This window comes from Conger conger, chromosome 13 (assembly GCF_963514075.1).
Source record: "Conger conger chromosome 13, fConCon1.1, whole genome shotgun sequence".
In the NCBI taxonomy this organism is placed as follows: domain Eukaryota; kingdom Metazoa; phylum Chordata; class Actinopteri; order Anguilliformes; family Congridae; genus Conger; species Conger conger.
In genome coordinates, this window is record NC_083772.1 from 12,282,117 (window position 1) to 12,300,229 (window position 18,113).

Genomic DNA, 18,113 nt, shown 5'->3' on the forward strand with positions numbered 1-18,113 from the left:
GTTCCATGGTTCCATGGAAACATTAATAAAGTACAGTATTTTTCACGTTTTAATTTAGAGTTTATCTCAATAATTACGTAGCTTATTTTTTTCAAGAATATTTTGTGCGTTGGAAGTCCGGATAGCCAATAATTCTGGAGCCCATTGTTTATTGCCAGTTATTCGTATTTTTCATTCAGCAAACATGGTTCTTAATGCACTTATGTTTTCCCTACACCCTACATTCTAAATTTCTGGGATGAGAGCAAAAAGAGCGATTAAGCTAATAGTTGGCTGAATATTGAGAAAACTGAATTCTGGACTCAAATCCCGTCCCTCAGAACAAAGTCATTCGTTTAATACATTCCCTTGGAAGTCCCATTCTAGTTAATTGTACCGAATTTGCTAATCCCCATATTGAGAAAAGGCTAATCTCTGTTGACATGGTTAAGAACGCCATATAATACAATATTGATATTAGGTATATAGGGACTTCGACGTTGAAATCAGATTTTTAAAACCAATCAGTCTACTCTACGCTCAATGCTGCAAAACGTGAAATCTTCAGCAAGTAGAAGAGCCAGCCCTCTTGTGTCTCAGAAGGACGCGCTCGCATTTCTATCTGCATGTACGCTTAAACAGGACTACGGTCAAAGCACGGTACGTGTCGTGTAATGCACAAAATTTGGAGTAATGAAAAATCAAGGTCTTCTCGGTTTAGAATTTTCTTTGCTTGGAGATAACTGCGGTAAGACGTACACATTTACAGTTTACATTAAACTTTAATCCAAGCACTATATGTGTTTTAAGAAATTATGTCAGTGATGTGGATTGAACCGGGTACAATATCGATTGATTGGAAAATAATCACAGTATGGTCGGTGATCAATTTATTTTTTGTGCCACCGTTATTTGGTGAAATGTACACCTCTGTGAAGAATATGCAGCAAGCTATTTCTGTTGAAAAAGAGCTTCTAAACCATCTAAGAACATATATCCAGGATGAAACATTACGACTGAATGACATAAAGAGGTAAGTAACAATACTTAATCTTGGAATAATAATGGTTGTTCGAGACTGAAAATATATTAACCAGTAATAATATTTTTTTTCTGCATAAATATGTTACAGTCTAATTAATTTACCGTCACTACGATTTCTGTAAAACGGGCGACAAGAGAAAGGGGAAGTCGGGTGCACCCTCCTCCTGTACCTAGTCGCCCCTCATCCTTATGTATGCAAATGTGCGACTTGGATCAGTAGCTTAAGGACTACATTAATTAGCCAAAGTACCTATCAGCGCTTGCCATGCCAACACCCCCAAGAAAGTTGACTGTCATTGTTGCTGACAGCATTATTCCACAATGACTCCTTGGCTACAGGGAGTGGAATTTGCTCATCATTCTTTATTAGGTCACTACATTACCAGTTACCATGGAATTTTATTTCATTGGGCGGTTTGGGCAAAGGGAGGTCTCCATTTTGCATCAATTCCCAGCTGGGTCTAAAGGCAGAGGTCATTCACAAAGCTATTAATCAGAACCTTTCCCCCATGCTGGGAGCTTTCCCACAAGATTTGTAGCACATGGAAATGTTGAATTAATGTTGTTGTAGGATGAAGGGCATGAAGAGGGGTTGACAGGGAAAGTGGAATTTTGTCAGTTCTCCAGGTTATTTATTTATTTTCTTTACAGATTCTATGCGAAGATTTCCGATTTGCACAGTGAGGTATACAGTGGTCCAGAGACCGCAATGGCGAACCCCTTGGTGGCATTCACACTGATCAAGCGACTGCAGTCTGAGTGGATGAACGTTGTTTATAGCAACGAGGCCAAAGAGAATGTACAAGGTGATCTGTTCTAAATCACAACTGCAACACTGAAGTCAGACCCCTTAAGAAATGCTCCACTCCCCCTCTCCCAAATCTCCTCTTTTGTTCCCTTTCCTCCCACTCCTCTCCATTCATTGTTTTTTACTTTAGCCTTCAGGGCTGGCTATGAGAAAGAGGAGAGCAGACTGCCCAAATTTGAGGATCTTCAGGGTGCAGCCAAGGGTTTGATGAGGCTACAGGACGTGTACTCCCTACACATGGACGGGCTTGTGAATGGCCACTTCCAGACGGCCACAGACGGGGCCACCATAGATATCTACAAGCCAGCTGTGTCCATGCCCCTCTCCGGGGATGACTGCTTCCTGGTGGGGAAGGTGAGCCTCTACATATGCTGTTACTTCCAACATGTCCATGGACATTATTTTACAACAAAAAAGCCATATAACTATTCAACTGTTTTTTTTTTTTCTCCTTCTTTTTTTGAGTTGGATTGAATGTGACCCTTTGATGAATCTCAATGCAGTAGTCAGGAAAGAAACTGTTTGTAAACATGCCCTTTTGCCACAATGAGTGGATTCCCACAACTGAGGAGGTAATTAAGAGAAATTCTACACCTCTGCCCTCTTAACTGCCCCAGCAGGAGGGCTGTGGGAGCAGGTCTCAGGGAGGTGAAGGGTAGGAGGTGACTTGGCAAATATGAAGTGTTGTGATTTCACATTGGGAAACTCCTGGCCTGACTGATTCAGATTCCATACACTAAAGATGACAGAGATACATTTTCCTTTGTGCTTGAGGATTCCTGCTGGGAAATTCCAAGATATTCTCCCTCTTGGATTTTAAAGTCTGCTGTTTATTTTAAGATTCTATACAATAAATATTACAGAGACATTTTGTTTTTTGCTTGAAAATTCATGCTGGGAAGTTCAAGATATTCTCTCTCTTGGATTTTAAAGTCTGCCGTTTATTGTAAGATTCTATACAATAAATATGACAGAGACATTTTGTTCTTAGCAGCTCTGACTGAGACAAACATAACAACTCACATTTAGCAAGGACGACTGGGGAACAAACGCCTTTTCTTGATGTGTGCTTGAAGATTCATTCTGGGAAGTTCAAGATATTATCCCTCTTGGATTTTAATGTCTGCTCTCTGAAGTAAAGGATAATTAATTCTGCTGTTATTGTACAGTTTTACCACTGCATGGCGGTGAGCAAGACCAGCAATGCACAATAAATCAGAGACCAGCTACACTGTAGAAGGGGCTGTTAGGGAACTTATGTGACGGCATGTTAGAAATGACAGGTTTTATGGCAGTCAAGGGGTGAAAAAAGGAAATGAATGTTGACTAGCCAATCACTGGTGACCAGCCATTTGTCTAAATAAAATCCACCAAGCGTGCCGGCGATTCTTTGGGTGTGTACAAATATATTCTGAACTACAAATGTTCTCCTAGATGATTCAGGAAGAGACCATTGAGTCAGTGTGTGTCATACTGTGCTGTCATAAATATAATTGTTAGAAATAAACGTAACGGCCACATTGTAAATGCTCCAAAGGTTTTCAGTTCTGCTTTTCTGTGTTAATCTCTAGGCCCAAATATGCATACTATCTTTATGCAATGCATGTATTTTAACCCAAAGTCTGGGTATGTAGACAACCTGAGGCTTAGTTGTCCATGTTGTGAAAACAGCAGCAGCCTAGATAATGATACCTTATCTTGAATGCCATTGGTTTAACGGCAGTATTATCAGTACCCATGAATATGAGGTGTGTAAAAGCTGTCAATTAGGAAGTAAAAAATGTTCAGACACACCCACATTTTCAGTTTTTTGGTAGAAATTCACTTTTTCCACATATTCCACTGAAGAACCCTTACCCTACCCCACGTTACTGAGCGTGTTGTGAGGGTTTTAGGCTCGTTCTACTGTTCCACCCCGAACCCCACGGCTGTGTTCTTCTAGGTGGCCTACGAACAGGAGGACTACTACCACTCCGTGCAGTGGCTGGAGGAAGCGGCGCGGCTTTTCCGAAGAGAGGGGGGGGAGTGGGTCCCGGAGAACGAGGGGACTATAGAAGATACCCTGGATCATCTCGCCTTCTCCCACTTCAAGGTCTTCTTTCGTTTCTCTGTGCTTCTTACGTTTCTCTGTGACTTTACCATGACCGGGCATCTGGCTCTAATTCAGTTTCAAGACAGACTGCTTGTTCTCAATTGTGTTTATTAGATTAAATATTTTATGAGCTGTTTTTTAACGAGCACAGGCACAAGCCTATTGCTCGGCCTGCTATCTGATTCTAAATGTTGCTCAGCTGTATTCTCTCTTTTTTTCAGACAGGAAACGTCTCCTATGCATTGAGCCTTTCTCAGGAGCTGCTACGCTATGGTACATTTTTCCATTCGGCTCATCTGAAAAAGCATCTAACTGGGACATAGCAAGAGTCAGGAAAAGCTGTCTGGTCAACAGCTGCTTCTCATATTAGCAGGAAAAGGACAATTTTGCTTAAATTGTACTATATTATCTAATGCTGTTCCTCCATTCTTATATCCTGGATAATGTTTTTTTTTTTTCAGACGACGTGGTATTAATAGAAAAAACTTACATTTGAACATAATTCCCTTGGGATAATGTGCCCATATGATATATGCATAGATACATTGTGTGTCCTTTTTATCTTTCTCTGTAGACATAATCCACTTGATTTACTGGTGTGTAAACATGGCCTGAGACGGCATGTCAAAGAACAACACACGTGTCACAGCCTCTCCTGCATGACTTTCTCTTTCTCAAAGACCCCTCGAACATAAGGGTTCTGCGCAATGTGGAAAAGTACGAGAATCTATTGGTCACGTCTCCGACCCTGGACAGCCCAGAAGCTGTGCTACAGAGACCCAACACCACCTACCTGATTACACGAAACACATACGAGTGGCTCTGTCAGACACGTGGCTCACAGGTAACTGTTCATATAATTACTGAACACGTGTAGTAGTTATAAGCAGTCAGTAGTGTAATGTTGCTGTTGTTTTTAAAGATAAAAAATAATTTCATAATGGGCATTTTTGTACAGTGGTTTTTATTTACGTGAGAGGATTATTTCCATGTATTCCAAGGCTCTGTTCAGCACCCAGTAGTCTTACCCCCTCTCATGCAACTTTAATATAATGGGCCCCTGTTTTACAATAAGCCATAATATAATATGAACCATAATGATGTTAAATATGAAACAGCTTGCTATTTGAGTTGGTTGGCATCTTCTGAAAACTTTCTTGAAATAATATGTCCTAATGCATCTGTTTTGTTTCCTGAGAAATAGAAGCGGAGAAGTAGAAATCCTATTTAAATTTGAAGGGGCATTGGCTGTGGCCTTTTATTGAGGGGAATATGTAGAATGCAAGTTTTGAAAAAGAGGCCAGAGTGAAACAGGGGAGGGAGAGAGAGGGACAGACAGAGAGAGAGAGAGAGCAATAGAGAGAGAAACAGTGGTGGCCTTTTGTTTCTTGTTTCCTCCTTGGTAATGAACTTCAGATGCCGCTCTGTCCCCTCAGCCAAAGCACTACGAGAACGCCAGGCTGTTCTGCGACTATTTCACAAATGGCAGCCCCAGCCTCCTCTTGAAGCCAATGCGACGAGAGGTCGTGAGCACCCAGCCCTACGTGGTCCTGTTCCACAGCTTTGTTACCAACGGTGAGGCGAAGAGCATCAGAGAGCTTGCCCAGCCAGGGGTGAGTGTCCAGTCCTGTCATTCCAATCATATTCCTGTACATTCCTGTTGAAATTCAAACATTTTCTTCTAAAAATATTTGGACTTGAAATGAAATTGAAGACAGAGAAGCAGCGGGAGCTATGCCATGTTAAAACAGCATACCATATCAGCACACATGTGCAAAGCTTCAACAATAATCACGGTAAATGGGCTGCATACTGAATTGGGGGCTAAAACTACACTGTGTGTTCTGGGGTGGAGAGTATCATTTTTCTCTTGTCTGAGTCTGTGGCCTCCTGCATTGCAAATATGAAAGTTTTTATGGGTAGACTGGGCAGTTTGTGGGGGATGGGGGTTGGAGGAGGGGTGCAGAAGGATCATGAGGTATCACTGGATACTGGGGTTTTAAAAAAGAAAGTGAAAAACACTGCACAGGGTCAGTCAAACAGAGACCACCCACCAAAATTCATAAGTGAAACATTGCCACCATTATGACCACAGTGGCGAAGTTGACCTCAACCTATGGAATTGCATTTTCTTATGCATTGCAAGCTTCTTTGTTTGCTTGTTTATTTCCTTGTTTTATTTTATACTTTCTTGCCATCTGTATTGGGTATTGTATTCTATAATTTGGCAGCAATGCAGCTTTGGCTGATTTGGCTCGGTACTCCAGGAGACACAAACAGAATCCAAAATCCCACACCTAGAATCAACACTAGACATTTTGTTTGCTTTCTTGTGCATGACCTAATGATGCAAAGGCACACAGTTGGACAAGAAACAGCTGCACAGCCAACTGTTCAATTACATTTGCTGCACCAAAGGCTGTAATTCCTGCATAGAACATCTGAGATGGAAGTGAATGCCCTCAAATTAGAACTGCCAGTCTTCCCTTTAACCACATGTTAAATCCAAATCCATTGAGCTTCAGTGCATACTTACACACTGCAGTGTATATAAGTAGGCTATAATCAACCTGAGGCAGGATGCCCACGATGCACAATATCAGATATTCCTGCCCATTTACTTCACGGATATGGAAAACTTGTTTTCTGTCTATGTGGAACAAAATTGGCCATTGCTGCCCCTTACAGAATTATTTTAAACACATCTAAGATAGGGGAAACTACAAAAACTATGTTACTACAAAAACTATGACCCCCTTTCCACATGCTCACACAAGTTATTTTAAGACCGCAGCAATTTGTTAATTGCAGGCACCAGCAGGTGTGCAACTGGCCTTTCTCAGTCACTCATTGAGACTATCAGCAGCTCAAGGCATACTGTAATTATAACAATGTGTTTGAAAGACATAGGCATGTTCCCAAATAACATTAAAACATTTCAAGCATAACACCAATTTATAGTGAAGAGGTCTCCCTCTTTCACAGTGGCTGCACATTATGCTCTGAGTCTGGTAGTTGAACATTGTTATATATGCAGACTGTACTGTCAGAAAGAATGAATAGCGGTTAGCCACACATATGACACGAGGAGACCAAAAGCCTGTGAAAGTGACATGCAGTGGATCTGTTGTGTCTGGGGAACTACTTAAATTACCCATGATGCCTGTGCAGTCTTCCTATAGTAACCGGGAGAATGTTAAACAATGTCCTGGAAATTGTACAACTCTTAATCCCCGTTGGAAGATTTTTTTGACCTGGCGCCAAACAATCGGAATGATTTACAGTATGGACCGACACATACAGGGTATTGCTCCCAACCTCCCCACCCCTCTACATACACCAATTATTGCAGCTCTCTGGGAAGGACTCGGATTTGGCAGATTGCCTCTCATCGACATGGCTGATGGAAAATGTTCACATACTGTGTGTGATGGAAGCACATACAGAACAGAAGCCCTTTGTCCGTAGGCTGCTTGTGCTGAATGTGTCATGTCGGAGGGGTACCACAAAAGATGCCATCTGGAGAGTAGGGCGATGAGACGCATTTTCCATTTCTTCATCTGAATAAAAACCTTCCCTGTTATTTAATCATCTGATGGCATTACGGAAAGCAGATTCAAAACAGACCCAGAAAATTATTCATCAGAGCCTGTCCTCTGCTGAAAACTTATAGTTTAAATTTGTTCACTCTTGGCGCTGGTATTAACTGTCTGGTCTCCAGACATTTAAAATATGGTGCAGAGAAATGGCAAACAAATTACTTCCTTTAAAAACTATTGTTCTTGCCAGTTGTTAAGTCTTCATGCACACCATGTTCTTTTACTTTGTCATCAGTCACAGGGAGACGATGTGAATGTTATTGTAAGCTTATAGGTTCATTAACTCTAAATGATACTGCATGGAACTACTGAATTCATGATATTTATATATATATATATATATATATATATATATATATGTGTTTTCTTCTTTTTCTGAGTCTTTTGTTTCTCTTTATGCCGAGTTAATACCTTTTGTTATTAATCTTTGATGTTGGTATTTTACCTGAATGCTGAATACACAGTAACTGCTCTCCCTCCATCAGCTGAGCAGATCGGTCGTTGCATCAGGAGAGAAGCAGGCCACCGCAGAGTATCGCATCAGCAAGAGGTACGATGTAGAAAATGTCACATTTTTACCAGAATCATAGTATGGTCGGCAGAAAGGCCATTGTCCTGCACCACGCTCCCCTCCCCCCTTGCTTTATTTGGGTGGGGGTCAATGCAGTCACTGACTTTAGCGTTTTGAAATGTGCCGCTGTGTTTGGGGCATAACCTGAGTGCGAACTTTTCATGCGAATTTACGGCTCACAAACCTTCCCTGCTGCAGCTGGCCTTTTCTGTAAACATCTGGCTTTTATGGGCGTTTCCTGGTCTTAGATCAAATCTAACTGAGAATGACAGCAATAAAGGCACATCAGCAACCTCCTCCAGGCCAGGCATGAACGCCTCTCTCTTAGTATAATAAAATGCATCGACTGATTTCACGGTGTTCATATTGCATTCAATTTTATTGGTTTATCTAATAATAATTTAATTCCATTGGTGTTCCTTCAGGACATGGGTTTTGTTAAAAAGTGTGTGGTAATTTTGGCAAGTTCTGTTGCTGTAATAGATTCCCTGAAAACACAGCAGGCTACTATGGCAACTCAGAAACACAAGACTGCAGCAGCTGTAAAAATGTGTTTATAGATGTGGTTTCTTTACATCATGAATACAGCCTACCATTAAGAATTAACAATCTTTGGTCTTACATGGGCTCAACAACTGAGAGTCTATAACTATGCATAGTGTCGAGTGACACTGCAGATTTTATTACTCGAGACTCCGGGTGATCTGTCTGTCCTGATTTTAGAACACCTATTGGATCCTCCTTTCTTTAGCTGGCTTATAGCGCGTTGGGTATGTCCCTTTCTACTGCAGACATTATCACAACAGATTTTGTTGTCCTTATGTTGTGTGTATGTTTGGTAATGGTTCCATTTAGTGCAAAATCAAGATTTATTATTTTTTCATGTTAGTATGAAGGTACATTACACAAATGTCCTTGACCATAGTCCACTTTATTAGGTAAATGCATAAAAACTGCTGATCTCCTGGGAAATGTAAGTCTCTAGACTTTGAAGAGAATCCGAAAAACCGAAAACATCCAGTGAGCAGCAGTTCTGCGGGGATAAATGCATTGTTAATGAGAGGAGGAGGGCCAGACTGGTTGAAGCTGACAGGAAGGTGACAGTAACGCAAATAACCACACATTACAACAGTGATATGCAGAAGAGTGGATAGGCTATAGCCGCAGACCAAAAGGCCTAAGAAATAAGTCTAATAAATATCTAATAAAGTGCTCACTGAGTGTATATGTTCTATTGTTTAGTGCTTGGTTGAAGGAGACAGCGCACCCTGTTGTTGGGAGGGTGGACCAACGTATCACTGCACTGACCGGGCTGAACCTGCAACCACCGTATGCCGAATATCTGCAGGTGGTGAATTATGGGATAGGCGGCCACTATGAGCCTCACTTCGACCATGCCACGGTGAGAAACTGTGATTTCTTTCATGCTACCGTGGTCTAGACCCTGGAGGAAGTGCTGGCTCCATAGCATACAGTTTTAAATAACGCCTTGGTATTTCATTTCTGAGTTTTTGGACTTGTAGATTCAAATCCTTGTTTTTTTCCTGCATATACTGTTTAATTGCAGAAGGCTACACAATATTGGCTCCTCAGGCCCATCTGTCAATCAGCTTTATTGTGCCTGGAAGTGATGTATACAGTGGACATTCTTCACAGGATTTTGAAGTGCTCATTAACTTTGCACCATACTCTTATCTGTCTCCAGTCTGCATCAAGCCCTCTGTATAGACTCAAAACTGGGAACCGCGTAGCAACATTTATGATATACGTGAGTACTCTGCTTTTTAAGGTTTAATTCTCTCCTGTCACCTGTCATTTTCTTTTATAGTAATATATCTGTTTCACGACTGACTCTGACTTCAAAAAACATAGTTCAATTACATGTCTGCCTTATCTATATGAACCTGACCCCTGTGCTAAAATTGCCTCATGGCTGTGCATGAGAAAGCATTCCCCCACTCACAATTGCTTTAAGTCAATTTCTTTAGCCCAAGGATAATATTCCAGCCAGAGCTTAAATGAAAACGAATGTTGGCTTGTGAGCGTTGGCAGAGTTCCTGCGGTATTCAGTGAGAATTTTGACGTCATTGTCTACAGCTCAGCTCCGTGGCGGCAGGTGGATCCACAGCCTTCATCCACGCCAATTTCAGCATTCCTGTTGTGGAGGTAAATGCCTGGACTTATTCCTCCTTTGCGTTGCTCTTAAAATTTACTTCAAGACCAAACATGCCCGTGATTTCTATTCAAGCTCAATGCTCAAAAGGGAAGAGTTAGGAAGGAGGTCCTCTCTTCTTTCCAAAGACAATATTATCTCTTTTTTTTTTTTTTTTTTTGCTTTCAGTGGTTTTCCTTGTTCCACTTGACATTGTGGACATTATGTGTGAGGTCGAGAGCTTGTTTGCCTTTAGAAATGAATTTCTGACGAAATGGCGCGGAACCTAGCCTGGGGAATTAACCCTATGACCCCAAGGTGACCGTGGGCTGAAATGTAGCGCCCTTGCCTCCAAACCACAACATTAATGACATGAGCTTTCTCATTCAATCAGCCAATATTCTACCAAAAACTGTATATGGTGCATTTCAGTTTTACCCGCACTTACATATCAATCCAAGTTACATTTTCCTTTGTGGAAAATGGATATTAATTGATATATCCACTGTCAACAGCTTTTACGGGTGTAAGGTATTTGTTTAAAACTGTGCTAGCTGAACTCACACTTCTGCGTGGAATTAACTTGCTGTAGACACATTGGCTGTGTTTCCAAAGGTGAATCTATATTTAGTCTTTCATTGTTTAACAGAATATACTAACAGAGAAAAAAAAAAAAAGTACCACAAACACTCATGTAGTATTGCTCAAAATAAATTATATGGTAATGTAGACTAAAGAAAATGTTATTTACTATTTCATGGCTAGTTTCAAAAAGGAATACAACTATCAAAGACATGTTACAGTGACCTTTACATTCAGAGAAAAATAGAGTCTGAAATAATTATGAGGATTCAGTATTCTGTGGGAGTGGTCATGTTGAATCAGCATTGATTGCCCAGGATGAATACAGCTGTTGGCCTGAAAGCTTGGTCAACAGCAGCCATTAGCATTTTCCTGTCCCACATTGCATGCCTGTTGAGGAAAAATCTCTCTAGTGCGGCATTTCTGAAACGAGTGTACTTTGTGTCCCGATAAGTGATTTATTATTTGGGTCCAGACTCCAGATATTAAAAAGATTCAGAACCAGTGCTCTAATGGAATGTTTTTTTTGTTATGGTGGCCTACCTGTTCCAGAACGCTGCCCTCTTCTGGTGGAACTTGCACAGAAACGGACGGGGGGATGGGGACACACTCCACGCTGGCTGCCCTGTCTTGATCGGGGACAAATGGGGTGAGAGACCATGCACATTGTGAGGCCATGCATATTAGACCTGATGGAGTAGAGACCTCAGCACTGCTGACATGGTTCCCTACCACAGGAGCAACAGGAAAGAGAAGGGGGGAATTTAAAATTATTACATTTTAAATAAATTAAATTGTTTCACCTCTGCATCTACACACCTGCATAACCAGGAGGGACACAGCTCTGTCATGTTGAGAAAAGGTAGATGTCAAAGGATGGCTGTAATTTCCGTTCAGCAGATGAGGCTTGCACCTGTGTGTCTGGGGCAAGATGAATGGGAATTTAATCTGCAACTATCAATCAGACCTGGGTCAAATACATATTTCATTTGGATTCAAATATTTTATATGCTTGACTGAGCTTTTCTGGTCTATTGGAACCTATGAAATGCTCTCAAAAGGTTCAGACCCTGCATGCTGGTCCTCTTGGCAGGCTCAGTTACCAATTTGTCTTTGACCCAGATCTGCCATCAATCACAGCCCACTGTTGACAGTAACCATGAATGGTACAGGGAAATTATGGCCACCATAGCCGCTTTCCGGTTCATCTGTTGAATCTTCCAGGTATCTGGACTCGCGGTCAGGTCACATCTGTGCACTATTACACGGGACCGTCAGGGTGAGATGCAAAGCAGGTGTGGTACCGAGTTGCATACCAAGATGTCAAGCGAATGCAGCCTCCATTCTGTGCCATTGAACACCATATGGGAAGCAGTAACAAATGGGGGAAATATTGGCTGAGCCACAGTAAGATGGCAAGTAAGATGGCAAGATGGTGAGGAAGAAGCAGGCTCCAAGTTGATTAATGTTACACTTTTTTTGATTGTTTTAAAGGTAAAACAAGGTGAATTTGATTTCCCCCCCCCGTAAGTGGTATTTCAGGACAAAGCTAAGCAATATTCCAGACGTCTGCATAAGTATGGGTTTGAGTGTTCTCTTCCATTTAAAAGCGGCAGTGTACCTCATAAATCATTACCCTGCCAAAGGAGCATTGCAGCTGGTGGCACTCACTCACAGGAGAGTGATTACTTTCCACACAGTACTACAGGAGGGTTAGTGCCAGAATGGGTCTCATTGATGAATACTGAACTGCTATTCTGGGCGTGTTTGGTGGGACAAGCTAATTCAGTAACCAGAGCAACCCTGTACAATTCATGCACACTGGATGAAACCAGTTGTGTCCAATTTGGTCATATTTAGCTTATGACATAGGCCAAATAGACATAGACTCAAACCTAGGATGTTTGTTTAGGCTGGTTTGCATTTGAGGTGAATACATTGTCCAACTGAACTCTGAAGCAAGCATGGCACGTTAAAAAAGGCTCTCTTTTAGTAGGCAAAGAGCATCTATGCCATATAATTAAGTGGCAAAGTTTAAAACAAAAGCCTTTTCTGTGCTCTTCACACCGTGCTTCTTTTCCCATTGCCAATGCCAGTGTCTTAGAACTGGCAGGTAAACAACTTGGGATGTTTAAACATCTCCTGAACAGTCTGCCGGACATAAGGTAGAGCAGAATCAAATTTGAAAGCCTTTCTCACAAACCATGAAGAGGTAAATTAAATGTTAATCTCAACAACTGTAACTCGATAATTCCAGCTATGAAAGATGGTTTTGTTTACACTGTGGCACTTATATTACCTTCTTGAGGCGCTAAGGAAACAAACCATTTCATAATGTAAATGACAAATCACGGAAGTGGCCCCAAGGGAAAAAAGCAAAAACTCTGGCCGGCAGTTGTACTGGCTACCTCTTCTTTTTTTGGATTCCAACATCTATTTAGCTTTTTCTTGGTCCCTTCCTCTATGTTCTGCTCTGTCTCTCTGGCAGGTTTAAACCGTCAGCCACATGACCCCTGAACTCTGGCCAACTGTATTCTCCTTCTCTGTTCCAGTGGCCAACAAATGGGTCCACGAGCACGGACAGGAGTTCCAGCGGCGCTGCAGCCCCAACCCCGAAGAGTGAGGGGTTGGGGGGGGAGGGGAGGGGCGCTCGGGACCGTTTGGAGTACAAGAGTCAGCCTCTACAATGGAGCAGCGCAGCGCGACTGGGAGGAGCCAGGGAACCTGGGGCCAGCCTGCACCCGTGGTCGGAGATTCCACTTGGAAGTTTTGAGGTGGTGAGGGGCTGCCTGGATCATTTTGGAGGAGTGTGGAGGGGAGGGGGTAAGGGGCGGGGGGAGAGGAGGTGTGATCTGGCAAGCAGCCACACTTGCGAGCTGGCCTCTTTTCCCAAATCACTGTGGACCTGGAGAGGCCTCTACCTTCACACACTGAGCTGGTTTCAGTCACCAACACTCTGGAAGAATGTTTGTCCCGAGTATCAGTTTGTTTTAAAAAAAAAGAAGCGGGGGCTGGGGGGGGGGGGGGGGGGGGAGGGCACAGTGGCAGCCTTTGAAAACTGAAGCTGCAGATACTGACTGGCTGTGATAAACCCCGGCACATTTTATTTTTGTTGAGGAAATATATTTTTGAATTCCGTGCAGTGGAAATGAACGACCTGAAGATTCCAACGTTCTCTTGGATCATAATGCCGAATTTTAAAACTGGAATATTGTAAACTGCATGTGAGCTCCCCCGCTCTGCTCCCCAGGACACACGGATGTGGGTGATGTCACACAGTTGTCTGTCTTCACACTGTGAGCCTGCTACCCACTGCCTAGTCACCAGCAGGATATTTATGAGCTAACTAAGCCAGCCTCTCATCACAGATCAGAGACTTTGTGTCATGCGCCGTAACCCAGATAATGGGGAAAACGTGGTTTTAATGCTTTCCTCTTGTACAAATGCAGGGGTTCTGTCTCTGCATAAAGGTCAAAATGATTCAGAAGGGTTTTTTTTTTTTTTTTTTTACTTTATTGGTAAATATTATAAGTGTTTACCTGCAGACGACAGGAAAGAGCAGGACTACTTTCCCATGTTGTGCTTGAGGACACGGACAAACACACACACACACACACACAGACACACACTCCCTCGATATTTTGGGGCTGGAGGTTCCAAGGGGCTCCTCTGCAGAGATGATTTGGTGGGCTAGCCAGTTGTGGAATACTGGGGGGAGGGAGTACGGAGCATATCTGCATATCTGCTTTAAGGAGACTATGGGCTCACTTCAGTTCTGTGCCTGCCCCCACACACACACACACACACACCGCCACACATACGCACACATAAATGTGCCTAAAAACAAATACGCATGCACAAAAACAATACACACAGTACATATGTGCACAAATGCAAATACACACGCACACATGTACAAAAACATATACATGCACACACACACAAATGCAGAAACACATGCACAAATGTGTACACACATGCATAAACATGCACACATGCACACAGATGCATAAATACACAGGAGCACACACATGCAGAAACACACACGTGTGCACACACATGCAGAAAGACATATTTATGTGCACACACATGCAGAAACACACACGTGCACACACATACAGAAACACACAGATATGTGCACACACATGCAGAAACACACACATATGTGCACACACATGCAGAAACACACACACACACACACACACACACACACACACGTGCACACACATACAGAAACACACAGATATGTGCACACATGCAGAAACACACACATATGTGCACACACATGCAGAAACACACACACACACACACACACACACACACGTTCACACACATGCAGAAACACACACATATGTGCACACACACGCAGAAACACACATATGTGCACACACATGCAGAAACACACAAACATATGCACGCACATGCAGAAACACACACACATATGTGTACAAACATGCAGAAACACACATATATGTGCACACATGCAGAAAAACACCCATATACACACATGCAGAAACACACACTCATGTGCATACACATGCAGAAACACACAGAGATATGTACACACACATGCAGAAACACACACTCATGTGCATACACATGCAGAAACACACACAGAGATATGTACACACACATGCAGAAACACACACGCACATATGCAGAAACACACACACACACATGCAGAAACACACACACATATATACACATATGCAGAAACACACACACGTGCACACACATGCAGAAACACACGTACACATGCAGAAACGCACACACGTGCACACACATGCAGAAACACAGATATGTATACACACATGCAGAAACACACACATGTGCACACACATGCAGAAACACACACACGTGCACACATGCAGAAACACACACGTGCACACACATGCAGAAACACACATGCCCCAGTGCTGCAGGAATGCTCCATGCTCTCAGCTGCATTCCTAAACTGCGGCCCCTGATTGTTCCCTATATCTCACATAGGAGGCCCCTGCTTGACATATTTCTACCTGGGGGGGGTAAGAGAGGTCCACCACCCCTCAAAATATGAAAGCTTTTTCTGCAAGAAATTCCTTCTTGGTACAAGAAGGTATTAACCCTTGCAGTATGCATCTATACCTACCTCTCCTAGAATGTGCAATGTAAGTTGATGGTTGATGTTGATGCCAAAGGAATAAAGCTTGCAATGGCAATGTCAGAAAGAGATTATCATTATTCAAACAGTGTCTTGGCTTAGAGCCATCAGTTGCAGTACACTTATGAAACAGTCAGGCAGGAAGCCATACAAAGAGGATTTTTTGTTAGCCGTCTTGTCAAGACTGGGATACCAGAAACATTGAAACTTGAAAGATACTAATAAATACCGTTTTGTATTTCACGTTTCCGCGTGTGTGAACAGAAATGCGCGAGTGAATGCTGAAAGGACGCCCTGGGCTGGTTAGTACTGCACACCGTGTTCCCAGGGTCTCCCCGCCTCCACTGCAGGGGTCAATGACCGTTCTGTTCTCCGTCCGTCCTGCGCCCCTCGTTCGCTCCAGAGGTCAGGCAGGACGGTGGCACGTACAGCCCAGAGTGCAGGGCGTGTGGCCAGGAGCCCTGCCTGCGCGGAGGTCCCCCCTGCAGGCTCCCCGTCTGCGCCCAGGGTCCGATTCCACCCGCCCCCCCCTGCACAGACCTCACCCCCACGTGCACGAGAAGGGTTCCAGAGTCTGCACGATTTTCTACCACTCATCATAATGCACAATAAAAAGCTTCGGCAGGCTTGACCACTTAAAATGCAACCTCCTTAAATGCGTGCATGTGTTCGACGGAAACGGGGAAGTTCAATGAGTGCAGGGCTGTGGCCTCGTAACTGAAATACCTGTAAGTGGGCAAACGTGCAGACTGACGCTTGAGTCAGTCCTTAGGAAGGGGACAGGGATCTTTTCCATTATGAACTTTTGACAGTAGTAAAAACTAGCTTGCTTGCAGACTTTGTTAAAAAGGTTGTGCTGTGGCATTGCTCAGAAAGTTTACCTTAAATCACTTATAATATCTGACATGTCTCTGCAAAGGTCAAGCCTTTTAAACAGATTTGTAAAAATCCACTGCATTGGTTAGGAGAGGGCATCAACTAAAATAAAGGAGTTATTAATTTGCACATGGATTCTTTATCCAAAAAAAAGGGAGAAAAAGCAAGGTGGCACACTGGCCACCCAGCTGAGGACAGGGTCTCAGCTTTAACACCAGACTGCTGAGTGACACAGGAACTTACAATTGCAGAGAGGTCAAAGGTGACACCTCTTCTGCGCTGCAAGAATTCCACAGACTTCCCAGAAAGCTCTTTGTTGCTTCAGATCACCACAACAAACTTCACTGCAGAAGACTGTTGCTAAGTGCAGGGAATTCCCTCACGAGTTCCCTTTCATTTCAGAGTTTTGACCAGCAGGTCTTCGTTCACGCTAGTAGAAACAGCACAACTACACCGGTTTTGAGGCAGAATGGGTGCTGGAGATTTTCAACTGCAAGTTCAAACAATACTAACACATGAAGATGCTTAGGAAGGTCAACCCGGGCCATAATGTGGAGTGTGATGTGACATTATTTGTGACAGTATGAAACAATCATACATGACATTTCGACCATATCACCCAGCCCTACAAACAGCTCATATTAATATATATATATACACATACACACACACACACACACACACACAGTGCATCCGGAAAGTATTCACAGCGCTTCACTTTTCCCACATTTTGTTATGTTACAGCCTTATTCCAAATTTTTGCACATTTATTATAAATAAAAAACTAAGAAATCACATGTACATAAGTATTCACAGCCTTTGCTCAATACTTTGTTGATGCACCTTTGGCAGCAATTACAGCCTCAAGTCTTTTGGAATATGATGCCACAAGCTTGGCACACCTATCTTTGGGCAGTTTTGCCCATTCCTCTTTGCAGCACCTCTCAAGCTCCATCAGGTTGGATGGGGAGCGTTGGTGCACAGCCATTTTCAGATCTCTCCAGAGATGTTCAATCGGATTCAAGTCTGGGCTCTGGCTGGGCCACTCAAGGACATTCACAGAGTTGTCCTGAAGCCACTCCTTTGATATCTTGACTGTGTGCTTAGGGTCGTTGTCCTGCTGAAAAATGAACCGTCGCCCCAGTCTGAGGTCAAGAGCGCTCTGGAACAGGTTTTCATCCAGGATGTCTCTGTACATTGCTGCAATGGCAATGTCAGAAAGAGACTAGTCTCCCAGTTCCTGCCGCTGAAAAACAACCCCACAGCATGA

At 43.0% G+C, this 18,113-nt stretch overlaps 1 protein-coding gene across 1 annotated transcript; it reads left to right on the forward strand.

Moving 5' to 3' along the window:
* Positions 1-780: 780 nt before the first annotated feature.
* On the forward strand, positions 781-13,450 carry p4ha3 (prolyl 4-hydroxylase, alpha polypeptide III). Its single transcript, XM_061217658.1, has 13 exons — positions 781-1,012; positions 1,675-1,829; positions 1,962-2,185; positions 3,774-3,923; positions 4,145-4,196; positions 4,604-4,767; positions 5,360-5,536; positions 8,008-8,072; positions 9,336-9,495; positions 9,799-9,861; positions 10,191-10,259; positions 11,380-11,476; positions 13,380-13,450. The coding sequence occupies exons 1-13, from the start codon at positions 795-797 to the stop codon at positions 13,448-13,450; spliced, it is 1,665 nt and encodes a 554-aa protein (XP_061073642.1). The 5' UTR covers positions 781-794.
* The last annotated feature ends 4,663 nt before the right edge of the window (positions 13,451-18,113 follow it).

Coding starts and splice junctions, on each gene's coding strand:
- p4ha3 (XM_061217658.1), top strand. CDS start 795: ATGTCAGTGATGTGGATTGAACCGGGTACAATATCGATTGATTGGAAA. Junction 3,924..4,144: donor TCGCCTTCTCCCACTTCAAG/GTCTTCTTTCGT, acceptor TCTTTTTTTCAG/ACAGGAAACGTCTCCTATGC. Junction 5,537..8,007: donor GAGAGCTTGCCCAGCCAGGG/GTGAGTGTCCAG, acceptor TCCCTCCATCAG/CTGAGCAGATCGGTCGTTGC.